Below are 18,702 nucleotides of genomic sequence, written 5' to 3'. Positions count from 1 at the left end.
CAATTGTCACACAAAATAAAATACCTAGGGATCAATTTAACCAAGGAAGTGAAAGATCTCTACAATGAGAACTACAAACCACTACTGAAAGAAATTAACGAAGACACAAAAAGATGGAAAGATATTCCATTCTCTTGGATTGGAAGAATTAACATAGTGAAAATGTCTGTACTACCCAAAGCAATCTACAGATTCAATGCAATCCCCATCAAAATACCAATAACATTCTTCACAGAAATGGAAAAAACAATCTTAACTTTCATACGGAGTAGCAAAAGACCCTGAATAGCCAAAGCAATCCTGAGCAAATAAATAAATAAATAAATAAATAAAGCCAGAGGCATAACACTACCTGATTTCAAATTACACTACAAAGCTATTGTAACCAAAACAGAATGGTACTGGCATAAAAATAGATACTCAGACCCGTGGAGCAGAATTGAGAACCCAGAAATCACCCCTCAAGCTTACAGCCATCTGATATTGGACAAAGGCAACAAAAATTGACATTGGGGGAAAAACTGCCTCTTTAATAAGTGGTGCTGGGAAAATTGTATTTCCATATACAGAAGAATGAAACTATATATGGACCTCTCACTATATACTAAAATCAACTCCAAATGGATTAAAGATTTAAGTGTAAGTCCTGAAACTGTAAAATTACTAAGGGAAAATATAAGTGAAACACTTCAAGAACTAGGTCTGGGCACAGACTTTATGAACATGAGCCCAAAAGCACAAGCAGCAAAAGAAGAAATAAACAAATGGGACAGTATCAAACTAAAAACTTCTGCACAGCAAAGGAAACAATCAACAGAGTGAAATGACAACCTACAGAGTAGGAGAAAATTTTTGCTAACTGTGCATCCAACAAGGGATTAACATCCATAATATATGAGGAACTCAAGCAATTACACAGTAAAAAAAAAAAAAAAAACCCAAATAATCCAATTTAAAAATGGTCAAAGGAGCTGAATAGACATTTTTTCAAAGGAAGACATACAAATGGCTAATAGGTACATGAAAAAATGCTCAACATCACCACTCATCAGGGAAATGCAAATTAAAACCACATTGAGACCCCACCTCACCCAGTTAGACTGGCTATAATCAAAAAGATGGTGAATAACAAATGCTGGTGAGGGTGTGGAGAGAAGGAAATGCTCCTGCACTGTTGGTGGGAATGTTTAGTACAACCACTATGGAAAACAGTACGGAGTTTTTTCAAACAATTACAAATAGATCTTCCATATGATCCAGCAATCCCACTTCTGGGTATATACCCAGAGAAATGGAAATCATCATGTCAAAGGCTTACCTGCACTCCATGTTCATCACAGTTCTGTTTACAATAGCCAAGCTATGGAACCAACCTAAATGTCCATCGATGGGTGACTGGATAAGGAAACTGTGATATATATACACCATCGAATACTACTCTGCCATAAAAAAGAATGAAATTCTCCCATTTGCAACAACATGGATGAGTCTGGAGAAACTTATGTTCAGTGAAATAAGCAAAGCTCAGAGTGATAAATACTGCATGTACTCACTCATAAGTGAGAGCTAAGAGAGAAAGAAGGAAGGAAAGAAAGACCACAGTGGTGTGTTGGACTTGCAGAAGGAGAGAACATACCTTGGGATACAAAGTGGAGTGGAAGGGAAATGGGGAGGGGAAGTGAGATTGGGGATAATTGGGTCAGAAACATGGGGTACAATCACAATTTATAGTAATGGGCATGCTGCCAGTATGGATCTGGCCTTCACATTTTGGGTACAAGGGGTGACAATCAGCTTTGTATCTTATGGATATTCATAACCAATAAAATTAAATTTAATTTAATTTAAAAGTTAAGTTTTTATTTGTCTAAAATAATGTGTTATAGCTATGTTTTTTGTAAGCCTCATGGTAACCATACACAACAATGTATAAGAGACATACTAAAAATAAATAGCAAGAAATCAAAACACACTGGTTGAAAAAAACTATTCAATCACAAAGGAAGATAGTAAGATTGGAAAAAAGGATCAGCAAATAAACAGAAAAAAAGAACAAAATGGCAGTAACAAGTCCCTTTATATCAATAATAACTCTAAATGTAAATGGATTAAATACCCCAATTAAAAGACAGAGTGGCTGAATGGATTATAAAACAAGAACCAATAATATGCTGCCTACAAGAAACTCACTTCACCTATAAAGACACAAACCATCTGAAAGTGAAGGGACAGAAAAAGATATTTCATGCAAATGGAAACCAAAAAAGGGCAGGAGTAGCTTACATATATCAGATAAGATAGACATCAAGCCAAAGAAAGTATAAAAGAAAGGTCATTATATCTTGATAAAGGGATCAATTCAACAAGAGTATTTAACAATTTTAAATGTATATGCACCAACTCCAGAGCACTCAGTTATATAAAGTAATCACTATTAGACCTAACAGGAGAAATAGATTCCAACACAATAATAGTTGGGGACTTTAATACTCCACTTTCAGCAAAGGACAGATTATCCAGACAGAAAATAACCAGGAAACATCAGAATTAATCTCCACTCTTGGCTAATTGGACTTAATGAACATATATAGAATATTTCATCCAACAGCTGCAGAATACACATTCTTCTCAGCAGCACATGGAACATTCTCTAAAATAGACCAGATATTAGGTCACAAAACAAGTCTCAATAAATTTTAAGAAACTGAAATCATATCAACTACCTTGTCTCACCACATGGAATAAAACTATAAATCCACTACAAAAAGGACACTAGAAATCATACAAATACCTGGAAATTAAACATGTTCCTAAACAATAAATGGGTCAAAGAGGAAATAAATTCTATAATTTAACCAAAATATTCCCACAATAGTACTATAGACATAATTAGCTATCTGTCCCAAAACATTAACAGTAATCACCTCTATGTGAAATTACTTGGTAATTGATAATTTTAAACATTTTAAACTTTTTTTTTTTTTTAAGATGAGACAGAATCATTGGGCTTAGCCACAAATAACCGAATGGCAATGTTCACATAAGAATTTTAGAACATTGATATATAATTCAGCCAAATCACACTGGGTTAAGGAATGGTTCCATGAAGGCAGCAAGGAAAAAATGCTTGTATGAATTTTCTATTGCTGTGTAACAAATTTTTTTTTATTGAGACATAATTGATTGTACATATCTGTTGGGTACAGAATTGAATCTCAGTACCTGTGTGCAAGATGTGATGCTCAAATCAGGATAATTAGTATATTTAATATTATACAATGTAACCATTTTTCATGGCCCTTTATTGATTCCTCCCTTACCTCCACCTCCCCCTTTCCCATCTCTGGTAACCTCAGTTCTGTTCTCTCCTTTTGAAAGTTCAACATATTATTGTGATTGCATTTTAAACAGTTTTCTTAATTAGAAGAGTGTGATTTACCAACTGTGCAACAACAAAAATGAGGGACATATAATTTTTATTATAATTTCCTTTTTCCAATCACAAAACATGACATATCTATTGGTATTTGTCATACATTGTTCTAGGAAATGTTTGTTAAATATTTATTCATTTATTCAAGGATTATTAATGTTCAACCATTGAACTTCCGTGATCTTTATTATTCTTATCTCATGTTGGTATGTATGAGTAGGAAGAGGGGAAAATCCAGCTGCATTAATATTGAAAAATGCACTCCATTTAGACAATCTAAATCATAATAGTCTGCCCCTCTTCTCATTTCACACTCACCTAGTATATCCTAGTGCCCCAGGAGCCAGCATCCCCAAAAGGTAAAGGGTCCCAAGCAGAGGCGTCATTCTTCTGCAGAGAGAGCTAGAAAATCCTGGGTCTCTCTTGCATGCCAGTGGACCAAGTGTCTCTGGGAATGCATCAAGGCCTTGGCTCCCACAATCAAGATAAGTGTGTTAGCAGATGTCTCAGTAGAAACAACTGAGCAATTGCTCCATTAACTCCATCATGTCCTTAAATACATTTTTTAATAGTGGAAAAATGTACACAAGCTGTTGACTCCACCAGATCCAGAAAGGAATTTCCTCCCTATGTAAAGTCCCATTGGAGTATTCCCAGGAATCCCCATCACCTGTCCTCAGGAGTGACCACTCCTGCTCTTCCCTAAACGCAGGTCTTCTGGCACTGTGTCTTCTGCTCTGGTCATGGTGGGCATGGTCATTATTCAGAATCTCCACTTCATTCTGCAATCTAAGGCTTTGTTTGGGGTCAAATGCCTTCTGTTGTTCTGATGGACCACATGTTAATCAAACCCACATCTCTCCAATTCTGAGCAGTAAGTGAAAACAGTTTAAATCTTCTTCCAAGAGGCTCCCCCACTTCTTCCACCCATCACTACTGCTGCCCCCCCCACCCCACCCCCCTGCACTCCTGCATGAACTTAAACTCAGAGGTAGTTGAAAGAAGCTTGTTATGAATAACAAAAGATGGTCCTTTCACCTTTATCAATCTTATCACCAGGAAATTCCAAGGGTTTTAGGAGTTCTGCATCAGGAACCTGGGACAAAAACCAAATATGTATCTTGTTATATCACAATACTACAATGATATTTAAAGCCACAGGGCTGAAGGAGCTCGTCTAGGATGTTGGTATAGACAGAAAAGAGAACAAAGACTGAGCCCTGGGCCAATCTAACATTTAGAGGTCTTGGTAGAAGAGAGGAATCTAGTGTTGGGGCCAAGGAAGGACATCCCCGTCAACCCCCAAAGGTTCTTTGAAAGATCACCTGATAAATACATTAATATGAAGAAAAGACATAACAAAATTTATTGTATCATAGTTTTACATGACACAGGGGCCTTAGGAATGAAGACCAAAGATACAGGAAAAATGTCCATATCTATGCTTAGGTTCTATGAAGCGTGTAGGAACGTGATTGGATGAGAAAAGTAAGCTCTAATGCTAACAGAATGAGTGGGCAATCCCAGTCAGGCCTGCCTGCTCAGATTTTTCTTGGCCTCTCTGTGTAGCATTCATGTTTCCAGGGTAAGGGGCAGAACCTTTTCTGAAATGGGGGTCTTAGGACCTACAATCAGACAAGGTAGGTCAGAGAATTTCTTTATGGTCAGCTCCAAGACAGAGAGCTGGGGAAGAAGGTTAGACTATATCTATGACCCGCCTTGGGGAAGAGGGAATCTAGTTTCTATGGTTTGCCTCAGGGGAGAGTGAGGCTGAGACACGGGTGCAGGAGAAGGTCAGAGGAAGTCTTTGCTTTTGAGGCTGCTTCTGAAGCTTTCACTTTAGGGTATCGCTTCCTGGGCCCCAACACCAGCAAGGGAAATTGAGAAGAAACAGTGAAGTAAGTAAAAAACTGGGAGTCTGTTGTGTCCCAGAAGCCAAATGAGGAAAGCGTTTTAAGAAAGTGGGCTACCCATGCGTCACAAGTTCAGTGGAGTCAGATGAGGACTGAGAACGATCACGTTCAGCAGGATGGAGGATGCACGAGACCTTGAGAAGAGCACTTTCAGTAGACTGGGGATAGGGACAGAAGCCTGATGAGCTGTTGAAGAAGAAAAGGGAAGTGAGAAGGTGGAGGCCATGAGCACAGGAACCTCTGTCAGTATCGCTTACCTAAGGTAATGGCACCTTAAGGAAACTGAATTGTTATGATTTTCTGTCACCCCTTTGGGATATAGTTAGTTCAGAAGCCTTGAATTTGCATTTTGATGTTCAGAGCGAAGAGTAAATGCAGTCAGTTGGACGGAAGGACACCCTAGGGGCTGAGGGTGTCTTTTTTCCATCCTCCTGCTAATTGCATGGGACCCTGGACAGAGGGATGCATGGGTAGTCTAAACAAAAAGCAAAATTACTAGAGGCTTTCTCCCCAACAAACATGTAATTCCACGAAGTTATTCTCAAGCAAAGAGTGTAAATAAAAATAAAAATACATGAAAATGCACAGTCAGATAATACGTACAAATTGTCAATAGAAACCTGCAAATAATTTTTAAAATGTGTTGTGAGGATATTTGGCATTACTACACACGGTTTTCCTAACAGTCACTGATAATTGGATTTTCCTCAATCTTGTGCCCAATTTCACTGTAATATGTGGTCTCCTGCCAACCCTACAGGCCGAAGATTATCCTTCTGTAACCTTCTGGAATGCAAGCAGCAATCCAGAGCACCCAGGGCCAATGAACTGGAACCATGGACTCCTCACTAACAAGGGTGAATTATTATCACATCTTTCTTGGTGATTAGATTATTCCTTATCGTTGTGTTTTATAGCTTTCTAGTTAGTCATCTCAACACAATTTATTCACAATAATAGTATTTTTTATTATTGCTGTTTTATAGTTCCTATAGCAGTAAAATTTATTCTCAACTCTATTATTACAATATTCAACTACTAATGGAATTCTTGTTTTTATTTGATTGTGTTTTAAAGTCATAACAATAAAATTTATTCCTAAAAATATTACTGCAAGTTTTATGCTCTTTAAACTACTTGATAGAATGCCTGCAAACACATGTGGTTTGAGAGAAGGCCTGCCAAAACATAAACATTGTTCTAGGAAAAAAAAGGGAATTGGTTTCTGTTATGATGAGACTCGTGTTCTTTGATAGAGTAAGTAATGGGATGGAAGAAATGAAAGGACCTTAGAGATGGCTGATTTAGAGGAAGACTAAATTCCAATTGGCAGAAATATTTGTTTAAAAAATTAACCTCTTTTTATTACCTGCCAAGACTTACACATTTCCACCATCTTCATCCTCCAAAATAATGTGCTATCAAAATGCCCATGATTTCTCTGGACTCAAAATTGCATGGCTGGTTGCCATATTAGCTGGATAGAGGCAGCTATGAAATGTTATTACCAAAGGCCAGGGTCACTTTGAAGGTGAACAGCTTCAGAGACTTAAGGATTGGAAGGCACACAGCCAAGTCAGCTCACCACCTCTGTTGCTCCTTAGTAGCTTTTATTGACCCTGAACCCGAGGACATTGCAATAAACCTCAGCACTTGCCGTGCGCCTTTTATGCTCAGAACACTGGATCAAAGGGGTTAGAGCATGAATTATGATCCATCCCGGGGATCAAAGCACCAGTAGGATTTAAGAAAGAGGTATGTCAGACTGGCAGCAATTGAGGGGTGGTTAAGGGCTTGGTCTCAGATGGATAATAGATTGACTATGGCTACAAGAAGCCAGATAGGGTGGAAATATGGTATAGTTGACATTCAGAGATTACGGCCTTAGTAGCAGAAAGGACAAAATCTAGATTTGATTTGAGTCAGCACCAAAGATTGGTTCTTGTTCTGACAGCAGCTTCAGCAGATTGCCGCTCTCATCCAAAGCAATAAATGAATGGATGGATGGATGGACCCATGGATCCATGGATGTATGAATGGAGGAAAGAATCTGTATCTACGCTCTTGTCAGCTGGCAAAAATCCAGTGGCTATATCTAGCCTCTCATGTATATAGGTGGGTGCTTAGCTTGCTGTGACAATCTGCTCACCTTTGCCTGCCTGTGGAGCTGTGGAAGTACACAACACATATGTACCTTCAAGAGAGAAACTGCTACTAATCTCTGGCTGTGGGTGCCTTCAGAATCTGACTCAGTATTCAAGCTGAGACTATGTGCTCCCTGGACATCCCCTAATCAATCACTGAGCACAGAACTAGTACAAGGGCTCACCATTTTACTAATGCAGGATGCCTTGAGGAGCAGTCTCCTTGGAGCTGAACCACAGCCTGAGGACCTTTCTCCCCAGTCCTCCTTTTTTCCCTCTCTCTTTCACAGGTATCAGACCTGATCATGTACTGGAGGTTCTCCTTGCCTTTGTCTGCTTCCTGTCCTCTTTATCCTTCACAAAGATTACACCCCCAAAATATCTTCCACTTGTAATGCCATCTTGGTATCTGCTTCTCAGATAATCTAGCCAGTACATCAGCTGCACTCCAGGACAAATGGAAATAAATGAAAATTCAGCTGGTCTTTGTTGGGCTGGATTGTGATTTAACTACACCCCTCTGCCCTGTCCTGTGCAGGTCATGAGTCAGGTAGTTAAAAAAAGATTCTGGCAGCCAATGGCAAGATAGACATGCTTTATTCCAATGCAAGCTCTGCCGACTAGTGGTTCAGAGCCATTGTCTTTTATACCAAAAGTACACAATAGTGACAACGAGCCAAAGAGTATATAGGCACACACGCACAGTTACACCACTCTTATATAACTTGTTTACAACAGATGTGCTGAATCATACCCAGCCAGATGTGAGGCGAGGGGGCCAGACAATGCTGACTCCATTTTCCTCACAGTCTTGAGTCATGGCAATCTTTCTGGACTTTGTACAGGAACAAAACTGAAGTTTTGAAGTAAGAGGAATAATCCTACATGGCCAGGCCTCAGCAGGCTTCCAAAACTGCAGTGACCAAGCTACAAAAAATGACATGCTAGCTAAGTAACACACCATACTAGTTGGCTTTAAAAGAGGGAGGGAGGGAGCATCTCTCTCACTGCCTGCTTATCCTGTCTAATGTGTTCACAGTGCTGTGTGGCAGGGCCGGGTCCTCAATCTACCTTTTTGTGAAGATGATAAACTTTGCTCTTTCCCTTGTGCTAAAGTAGCTTCTGTTTGGATCATCAGGGGAAGAAGAGGAACAGGGAAGATATGGATGCTCTCAAGTGCCAAGGGGATGGGAGGGTGAGGAGACTGAGGAGATACCCAAGAGGAGCTTGGATTCCTACAAAAACCACAGCAACCCGCCAGGGCATGAGGTGAAGATAGAACCAAGGTGTGGAAAGGGCAACCAGCCTGAGAATTGGCCACTGGGTACTTTTCCATCTCTTTCCCAGTTGGACAGCATTTCATTCAGCATCAGCCACCAACTAGTTTTCAAAGAGAACACTTTGATTTGTCACCCTAGATCATCACCCTGGAAAACTTGATAAAGAGGGTTACCATCTGAGTCTCAACTTCGTTTGATCACTCGGGTATTTAAACAGGAAGTCAACCCAATTAGAACAGGCTTCCTTCCCTTCTCTGGATTTTGACCTAGATTCACTGCCCTACACCTTCTCATCTCTGTTTCATATATTCAGCAAGGTCATTACAGATTATTATATTTACTGTTAGTATCTCAGTGAAAATATTACATAGGCCAGGTGCCGAGCACTGAGTCAGAAATCAGAAGCCTTGGGTTCTGATTCTGATTCCTCCTTTATCAGCCATCTGATTTTGGGCAAACCTCACCTGTCTTCCTTTGTAAAAAAAAAATAATACCTCTCCTGCCTCCCACTCAAGGTTGTGGAGCATATTAAATGAATTAATGCATGGAAAATCCCTCTAAAGACTATGAAACCATCAAAATATATGGTGTAATTATCCCTGACACTAATAACAATGATCTGTAACTAGATAATAGTTCTATACAGAGTTACTCTAACATGAGACCACACAATACAGAAGAGAAAAAGCAAACTCTCTAAACAGAAAAATGCAGAACTGTTTTCTCTTTTACCATGAAATATCTTAATGTAAAGTTCATCAGAGGATTTTCCTATAAAAAAAAGGGGGTGGATGGAGTTTCTTAGCTTTATATATATTGAAAAAACAGATTTCTGAAATGCATTTTTGAATGTAGCATCTGTTTTAAATGAGCTATATCTTAGTTTCTAAAATCAACTGCATATAATTTACATAATCCTAGCTCTGTTTATAAAATAATAATGTTTTCTAGCATAACTGACTTTTATATAAAATATCCCTAATCCAATGTAATTTGTATATTCCCATTCCTGTGAATTTACCTTATATCTCTAAAGCAATTTTTATAAAAGAATAAAAATGAGATGCCTACTTTAATAAATTGAGATTAATTTTACACACAAAAAAGTAATTGCTATTAAAATTATTATGAGGTTTATAAACCTAAATACATTCAAAAAGTTCAGTTCCATTCTTGTACACTGAGCCCACCCAGATTTCACAAGATTTCTACTTGATATTACCACTCCTGTAAATAATACTATCAGTGGAGGTAGATTTCTTTTTCCTTAACTTTTCTATCTCCTGCTTGCTTCTATTACAGTTTTTTAACTCTCTAGAAGGATGTCATGTTACTATGCTGCGAAGCCTTTTAAAATTTAAAGTAAGTGATAGAGTTATAAAAAAGGTTTACAGAATTATTACTATGCCCACACTGTGCTTTAATGACCCCAATTACATAAAAGGAAACTGAGCCACAGAGAGATCTTCATTGACCATGCTATCTGCTATGGTCTGAATGTTTGTGTTCCCCCAAAATTCGTATGTTGAAATTTAATCCCCAATTGCAGTGGTGTCAGTGGGTGGGGCATTTGGGAGGTGATTAGGTCATGAGGGTGAAGTGCTCATGACTAGGATTAGTGCCCTGATGAAAGACAGCCAAAGGAGCTCATTTGTCCCTTCCAACATGTGAGGATGCAACAAGAAGGCACTATCTATGAAGCAGAGAGCCCTCACCAAGCACTGAATCCGCTGGTGCCCTGATCATGAGCTTCCCAGCCTCCAGAACTGTGAGTAATAAATTTTTGTTGTTTAGTAAGACACTTTAAGGCACTTTGTCATAGCAGCTTGAGCAGACTAAGACACTAAAACCTAAAATCTAAAATTAAGATGTAGACTAGTGACCAGCAAGCAGCATCAGCATGACTCAGTTGCTGTCAGAACCTGCCCCAGACTCCCCATTTTAACAAGATCCCCAGGTGGTTGCCATTTTGTTGTCTTTGTATCCATTTGTTCATTGTGGGTCCTGCTTGCTCCAGTTAGCATTTCCTTAATACCCTGCGAGAATGTCATGCTTCTACTACACTGGCTCTTCTCTCAGCCTGGAGCTCTCTCTTCCTGAGATAGCAGAAGAGCCAGGGTAGCCACCCACCCCTCACCTAGCTTTCCCCTCCTTTGTATTCTCTTACCAGCAAGGCACAGAAGCCCATCCAGGCAAATCACTTAGTCTCTCTGAACCTTTTGTTTCCCCATCTGTATAACTAGGGTGAAAATGCCTCTGTCGGAGGATTACTGTGAGGGTCAAATTAAAGCAAAGCGCGCATGTAAATTGTGTAGCCCAGTCGTTCACTAATTTGGTTTTATATTAGAACTGTCCAGGGAGCTTTCTCTGGCACCTCCCTCCCCAGACTAATTACATTAAAATTCCTATACATGGGGCCCTGGAATCAGCATTTTTACATTTCCAGATGAATTCTAATGAGCAGTCTTATTTGAGAATCTCTGACACCCATTGCCTTCTACATTGTGGATGCCAAATAAAATTTAGCCGTATTTATTATTTTTCTTATTCAGGCCTTGTCAAAGAGTGAATCTCTGAACAGGCCATGCTGATTTCCACTGTATCTTATCTCAGGGGTGTCCTCCCCTTACTCCAATGCAAATTCTAGCTCCATTTCCTCTGGGCTTTCTGAAGTCCTAGCTATGAAGTTATACCTTCTCTCTGAAGCATCTTTTTGGTTACTCCAACCCTGATCTTCTCCTCTCCAAGTCAATGGCAACCTGAAGTCTCTATTAGGAAATCTACTTACTGACCCCATTCTTTCATGTGTAATTTACAGCTGTGTCATGTGTATCCAGTTGGCATATCTCCCATGTCTCTGGCCCAGTGCTAAGGATACCATAAACTAGATACTGTAAAAGGATCATTTTTTATATAAAATCAAGACTCATAAAATGAACATGGGTCAAAGATTTTATTTATTTAATTGATTAGTGAGAGACCCAGTAAGATGTTACAATCAGTTCCAAGGAGAATTCAAAGAACCACATATGTACATGGGCAATAAGGAATGTTGAAATGAATTTTAAAATAGATGAAAAATTAGTCTATTGCATTCCACCAAACACTATTCATTTGTATTTCTTCAAAAAGGAATCATTTGGATCATTATTCATTTTCTACAACATGCACAGTCATAAAATAGGTCAGAGACGGTGAAAGACAGAGATAACCTCAAACAGTGCTCTAGACGTGTCTAGTTTTTCCATGATAGATACCCCATAACCTTTGTGGTCCGTTTCACAGCCTTTCACAATTTTTCCTGACAGCACTCAGTATTTTTATGGTCTACCTTGTTGGGAAAGAAGAGTTAGATGTAAACCAAGTAAGAAGTCTCATTTAGGAATTTGAGTGAGATCAATTTGGTTAATGGCATCCTCAAATACCTGCCACCAGGGTGAAGCTAAAATCCAAGCTTTATCTGGGATAGCTTGACTTTAGAGATGACTGTACAAATTTTACTGATAGGGAGGTTGCTGTAGATGGAATGTCCTCCCACTGTGACAGTGTTAAGGGAATGGGAAATCCTATCACGATAATTCAAAAGTGGGGCCTTGAAGAGGTGATTAGATTGTGAGGACCATGCCCTAGTAAAAGGATTAATAAATTGATGGTTTAATGGTGGGTATGGGTGTGGTTCTGAGGGCTTTAAAAGGAGAATGCATGAGGAGCTATCTCTCTCTCTGCTCTGCCCTATGTCTTGTGAGACCCCTGCATTATTGTCACCACCACCAAGGCCTTCACCAGATGCGTTCCCTGGACTTTGGACTTCCCAGCCTCCCAAACTGTAAGCAATAAATTTTGTTTCCTTACAAATTACCCAGTTCCAGGTATTTTGTTATAAGCAACAGAAATGGACTAATACAGAGGTCAAACTTCCAGTGTTACTTGAAAAGGCATTATTTTTATGGTCAAGCTGGCCAAGCTGGGAAGGAGAAAAAAATGTACCAGGAAGCTCTTTCAAGTCTGTGAAAGAGAAAGAAGGGCCTCTAATGTCTAACTGAATGTGCCTTAGGTACTTGCATATGTAATACCTCATTTCAATTTCCCATCAACCCTGAAAGACAGTTACTTTTCCTGAGAGGAAACTGCAGTTTAGGAGGGCAACAGGATTTGCCCAACCAAGGACAGTGATTTGAACCAGACCCATCTTTGCCAAGGTCTATACTCTTTCCCATAGTTCAATTTTACCAATTAGGTTAGTTCACTTATCTGTCATTTCTAGGAATCTACAAAACTTTCTTCTTACAGAAGCTAAAGTTTTACTGTGAAAAGAAAAAAATTGATTACATCTCGATGCGGTGTAGATTTATTTTAGAAGATTCAGCAGCAACTTGAAATTTCATTTTCAGTCACCAATTTCACTAATATTTAAAAAATCGCTTTCCAAATATCCACATTTCCCATGTCTTCCACCAACTTCTCACATTTCTTATTAAGCTGAAATATTTAAAATACGATCACTTCCCACAGGGACTTTGCAATTGTAGGCAAAATGTTCTATAAAGTACCAAAAACTGGGAATGTACAGTTATTACCATGAAGATACTGAAGTTGACAGTCTGGATTGAAAATTTGTTTATTGCCTTATTTCTAAGAATCTGTGATTAGCAGACCACACTACAATTATATGGTGCAGGAAGTACACTTTCTCAGTCTTCCTTGGAGAGCACATGTGGTTGAACCTTTTCAATGATGTGTAAGTTACACTACATTCCTAACACGGCTATTAAAAAAAACTTAGTTGTCAAGACATCAAGCCCAAGGAAAAATTTCAATTTCTCTTCTGAACTTTGTTTATGAGTTTTCCATAGTAATCAGGGTGCTGCAAATAATTTGTATTCATCTGGTTCTGCACTTTATGTCTTCCCATCATACACATTCTTGCTGTATTTCGTATCTGTTCAGAATCTCTTCGTGTTGAAATGTCACAGCTCACTTAGTCATTCTCTCTGCAGTGTAACATCAGGTTAGGGGCAACCTGGCTGAGGCACGTGGATTTTTAAAAATTGATAATGATAAAATAAATATGACCTGTTGGTTGTCAAATATATATGTAGATTTTAACAATACCTTAGTTGTATAAAACCCATTTAGTCAGCAATTTCATTCTACCTTAGTCATCTAATGTTAGTCACTGATCACTTTTGATCAATGTACAAGCACTGGGGGTATATTTTCTTAGGGTGTATGCTCCCCAAAGTAGAGTTAATAGGTCTACATTTACTTTGTGGAAAATTGAACTAATTGGAGAGTCACATGACTCCTCTAATAGTCTCGTAATTCGTCTACCCGCATCTCTCCTTCTCCCCTATGGTCTGTTCTCTACCCCAACCCCAGAGAAAGATTTCCAAGTCCCAAATTTTCTCATATCTTTTTATGATCTCCCATACTTTCAGAGTTAAGACCCTCTTCTTGTTATTCCCTACAGGGACTGCATGACTTGGCCCCTTCCTATAACTCTTCTGTGGTCTCGATGACACAATCACTGTCCCACTCATACCTCAACTGACTTGTCTAAATCTCAGGGAGACCTTCCTTACCCTCTTCCCACGCCTAATTGGTTTATATTTTCCTACTATATGCTCTTCTACTAAAACCAATCACTGGTTTTTCTAGCACTAATTAAGACTGCAATTTCATATTTACTGATGTGACCATTTGGCTATTGTCTTTCTCTGCCACTAGATTCTAAGCTCCATGAGGGCAGGGATCTGTCTCTTCCTGTTCACCACTGCATCCCCAGTGCCCAGCACAGGGCCAGGCCCAGAAGAGGCACTCAATAATTTTCTGTTCAATTAATGAGTGTATCAACAATCACCAGTTATGCACAGATATTGCAGTTTTTTCTTGGTCCCTACAGTTTTATCTATTTATTGGCTGGTTTGTTTCGTTTGGGCATTTCTCCTTTTGCTTTATTTTGTTGTTGGTTTTACACTATTGCATCATAGAAATGGGAAGAAGAAGGCATGAACTGAACAAGTATTGGGACCCTTGTGGAGTGTTTTCATGCGATCTCACTTAATCCTCATAATCGGTGAACTAGGTATTATTATTCCAGTTTTACAGACTTGAAACTGAGGCTTAGAGACATTCTGCAATGGTTGCTCCACTAGGAGATCGTAGAGCGAGAGTTTGAACCCCAGATTTGCCTTTTCTTGCTAGATTTGGAGCCGGGGATCTTGCTTGGTCTGCAGGCCGGCTAGTCTTCTGCTGCGTTATCTCAGCAAGGCTTTGGGCCTCAGTTTCCCCCTCTACAAAATGAGGACTGGAAGGCAACATTATTGCATATTTCTTTAATCACTTGTGATAATGAAAAGTTTCCACAGGATGAATTATTGGCTGTGCTTAAGCCATCCTCTCCTTTGCCAACTATTGACATGTGGTGGGTGACTAAGATGGCCACAAGTCCACCCCTTCCCTAATTCCACACATTTTGGTGGTGCTCTCCCACACTGACTCTGGCATTGATGATGCAAGTCTCTTGGCTCATGGAACAGCAGCCTATGTGATGCAAGCAGAGACATAAAAACACGTGTGCATAGGGGCTTGCCCTCTGCCTGTACTTCTGCCACGTATGAACAAGCCTCAACTAGACTTTCAGATGATGAGAGCATGTGCCCATTGCACAACCACCAGCTAGCCACCCTGCAGAGGTGGAACCAACTAGCAGACCCCAGATGCCTGAGGAAGCAGCAGAGACCAGAGGCACCACTGAGTCAGTCCAAATTGCCAACCCAGGGACTCATGTGCTAATTAAATGATTATTGTTTTAAGCCACTACTTTATGGATACTGACTTTATATGTGTATAATTTTTCTTTCTCTCTCTCTCTCTTTCCTCTTCTCTGTTCTTTCTTTCATTCATTTATTTATTTATGTTTTGGGGGGGAGAAGCTGGCCAGTACAGGGATCTGAAGCCTTGACCTTGGTGATTTCAACACTGTGCTCTAACCAACCGAGCCAACCAGCCAGCCCTATTTTTTATTTTTAATAATTGAAACAAGGAACATCTAAAATCACAGTTTCTGGAACAACCACTTGTTCTTACCCATCTTGTACCTTTTTTCAAACTTGACTGTGGCCTCCCATTGGGCCTTATGGTCACTTCCGGCCACCAGAGCATGGCTGCAGGGGTGGTCTGAGGTGCCATCACCAAGGTACTTCATAACGACCGCTTTGCAAGTGGAGTGGTGTCCAGCCAGGGCCAGCACCACCTTACCAGGTTTCCATGAATTTGCCCATTTTGACAGCAGCTACTCGGGCCTACAGTGAAAAAAAAGCTATTTTTTTAATTATACAAGTATGTTGATCCTATAATTTTCCCATTTTGAGAGAAATGGGAGAAAAGTGCCATATTTCTTACATTGATTCTATTAAATAATGTAAAATTTATAATTTAATAGACATTTCTTCTTCATAGGTGGGAGAAACACACTCATGTTTTCTTCTAATTTTGACACCATTTGACCCACCGATTCATTTGGAATGTAATGAAGTTTTAGGAACGAAGCATGGATTTAAATGATTTTTCTCCATATTAATATTCAATTGTGACCACCTTTATCATTTAATAATTCCTTTCTCAATTTTTATATTGCTCCTTGTTTTCCAGATATTAATTTCACATAATGTGTTGGTTATATTCTCTGGAATTGCTATGGCATTCTATGAGCTAACAGTTCATTTTATAATTTAATAACCTAATTTTATTAGAAATTTAACTTTCATGAATATAAAATATACTACTAATATGCAATTTTTAAAGTGTTTATTTATAGTGGTCATCCATAAAGGCCATTTATGTACTACAGAAAGCCATGTCTTTTCTCTGCTAAATTTCCATTGCCTTTGTATCTTCCTTCTGGCTCCTCCACATTTGTGCTTTCTTTTGTAATTATTTGTGTCATTCTTTCATTCTCTACCTGACTATAAACTTCTTGAGAGCGGGAACTGTGTGTATTTTCCTTCTGTTCAGTGTGTCTTCCATGGGGTAGATATTGAGTACTTCGCCGGAGTGATTGAAGCTTGGTTATCCCAGCAGAAACTAGCTCTTGTGCAGTCTTCCCGAGCCTGTGAGTGCTCCTTACCTGTGAAGTTACTGAATCTGTGCAGATCTCGTTGCCCTACCTGGTATTATCTAAATAGAACATTTGCAAAATGAAAAGCAGAAGTCTTCGGTGGCTCCAAAAGGACCATTAAAACCGACTGAGATGTCAGTGGATAGGTTCTAATTATTACTGAAATGCAGGATCTGGAGATTGTTTTCAGGTTCATGTCAGCTTGCTGGACAGTTACCCCCATGTGCTAGGACCAGGGCCAACCAAGATGACTTGGGTATAGGTCGCTGCTTTCAAAACCAGGATAATAATAGTGACCGAAGCTATGAGAGTTGCCAAGTTTAGCCACATGGTTGTGAAAATGTCATATCAACTACTTTAAAGAAAAATTATCTATAAAAATTCAATTTCAATATTGTAGATTAAAAGTCAGGTTCTAACGTCTGTTTCCTTCTCTCACTGACAAATCTATTTTTCAAGTAGAATCTATTTGTTGTTTAAAAGCTTTTCCCCCAAGCCTATTCACTGGGGAAGGGACTGCCTCTTCAGCAAGTGGTGCTGGGATAACTGGATATCGATATGCAGGAGAATGAAACTAGATCCATACCTCTCACCGTATACTAAAATCAACTCAAAATGGATTAAGGATTTAAATATACACCCTGAGACAATAAAACTTCTTAAAGAAAACATAGGGAAAACACTTCAGGAAATAGGACTGGGCACAGACTTCATGAATACGACCCCAAAAGCACGGGCAACCAAAGGAAAAATAAACAAATGGGATTATATCAAACTAAAAAGCTTCTGCACAGCAAAAGAAACAATTAAAAGAGTTAAAAGACAACCAACAGAGTGGGAGAAAATATTTGCAAAATATACATCTGACAAAGGATTAATATCCAGAATATATAAGGAACTCAAACAACTTTACAAGAAGAAAACAAGCAACCCAATTAAAAAATGGGCAAAAGAGCTAAGTAGGCATTTCTCTAAGGAAGATATCCAAATGGCCAACAGACATATGAAAAAATGCTCAACATCACTCAGCATCCGGGAAATGCAAATCAAAACCACATTGAGATACCATCTAACCCCAGTTAGGATGGCTAAAATCCAAAAGACTATGAACGATAAATGCTGGCGAGGCTGCGGAGAAAAAGGAACTCTCATACATTGTTGGTGGGACTGCAAAATGGTGCAGCCTCTATGGAAAATGGTATGGAGGTTCCTTAAACAATTGCAAATAGATCTACCATACGACCCAGCCATCCCACTGTTGGGAATATACCCAGAGGAATGGAAATCATCAAGTCGAAGGTATACCTGTTCCCCAATGTTCATCGCAGCACTCTTTACCATAGCCAAGAGTTGGAACCAGCCCAAATGCCCATCATCAGATGAGTGGATACGGAAAATGTGGTACATCTACACAATGGAATACTACTCAGCTATAAAAACGAATGAAATACTGCCATTTGCAACAACATGGATGGACCTCGAGAGAATTATATTAAGTGAAACAAGTCAGGCACAGAAAGAGAAATACCACATGTTCTCACTTATTGGTGGGAGCTAAAAATTAATATATAAATTCACATACACACATACACACATACACACACAAACCGGGGGGGGGGGGGAAGAAGATATAACTACCACAATTATTTGAAGTTGATACAACAAGCAAACAGAAAGGACATTGTTGGGGGGGAGGGGGGGAGGGAGAAGGGAGGGAGGTTTTGGTGATGGGGAGCATTAATCAGCTACAATGTATATCGACAAAATAAAATTTAAAAAAAAAAATAATAAATAAAATAAATAAATAAAAGCT

General features: G+C 39.1%; 1 protein-coding gene and 1 pseudogene across 1 annotated transcript in view; both read right to left on the bottom strand.

Annotated features, from left to right (window-relative positions):
- The window catches only part of CPO (carboxypeptidase O), a 36,088-nt gene extending 32,269 nt beyond the window's left edge, over window positions 1–3,819 (bottom strand). Inside the window, 1 exon segment of the mRNA XM_063086393.1 lies at window positions 3,752–3,819. Within this exon segment, the coding sequence (XP_062942463.1) occupies window positions 3,752–3,819 (68 nt within the window).
- A 12,008-nt stretch (window positions 3,820–15,827) lies between these two features.
- Window positions 15,828–16,053, bottom strand: LOC134375403 (large ribosomal subunit protein eL27-like; annotated as a pseudogene).
- Window positions 16,054–18,702: the final 2,649 nt, after the last annotated feature.

This window comes from Cynocephalus volans, chromosome 1, assembly GCF_027409185.1.
Source record: "Cynocephalus volans isolate mCynVol1 chromosome 1, mCynVol1.pri, whole genome shotgun sequence".
NCBI classification, from domain to species: domain Eukaryota; kingdom Metazoa; phylum Chordata; class Mammalia; order Dermoptera; family Cynocephalidae; genus Cynocephalus; species Cynocephalus volans.
This window is presented reverse-complemented; position numbering and strand designations above follow the sequence as displayed.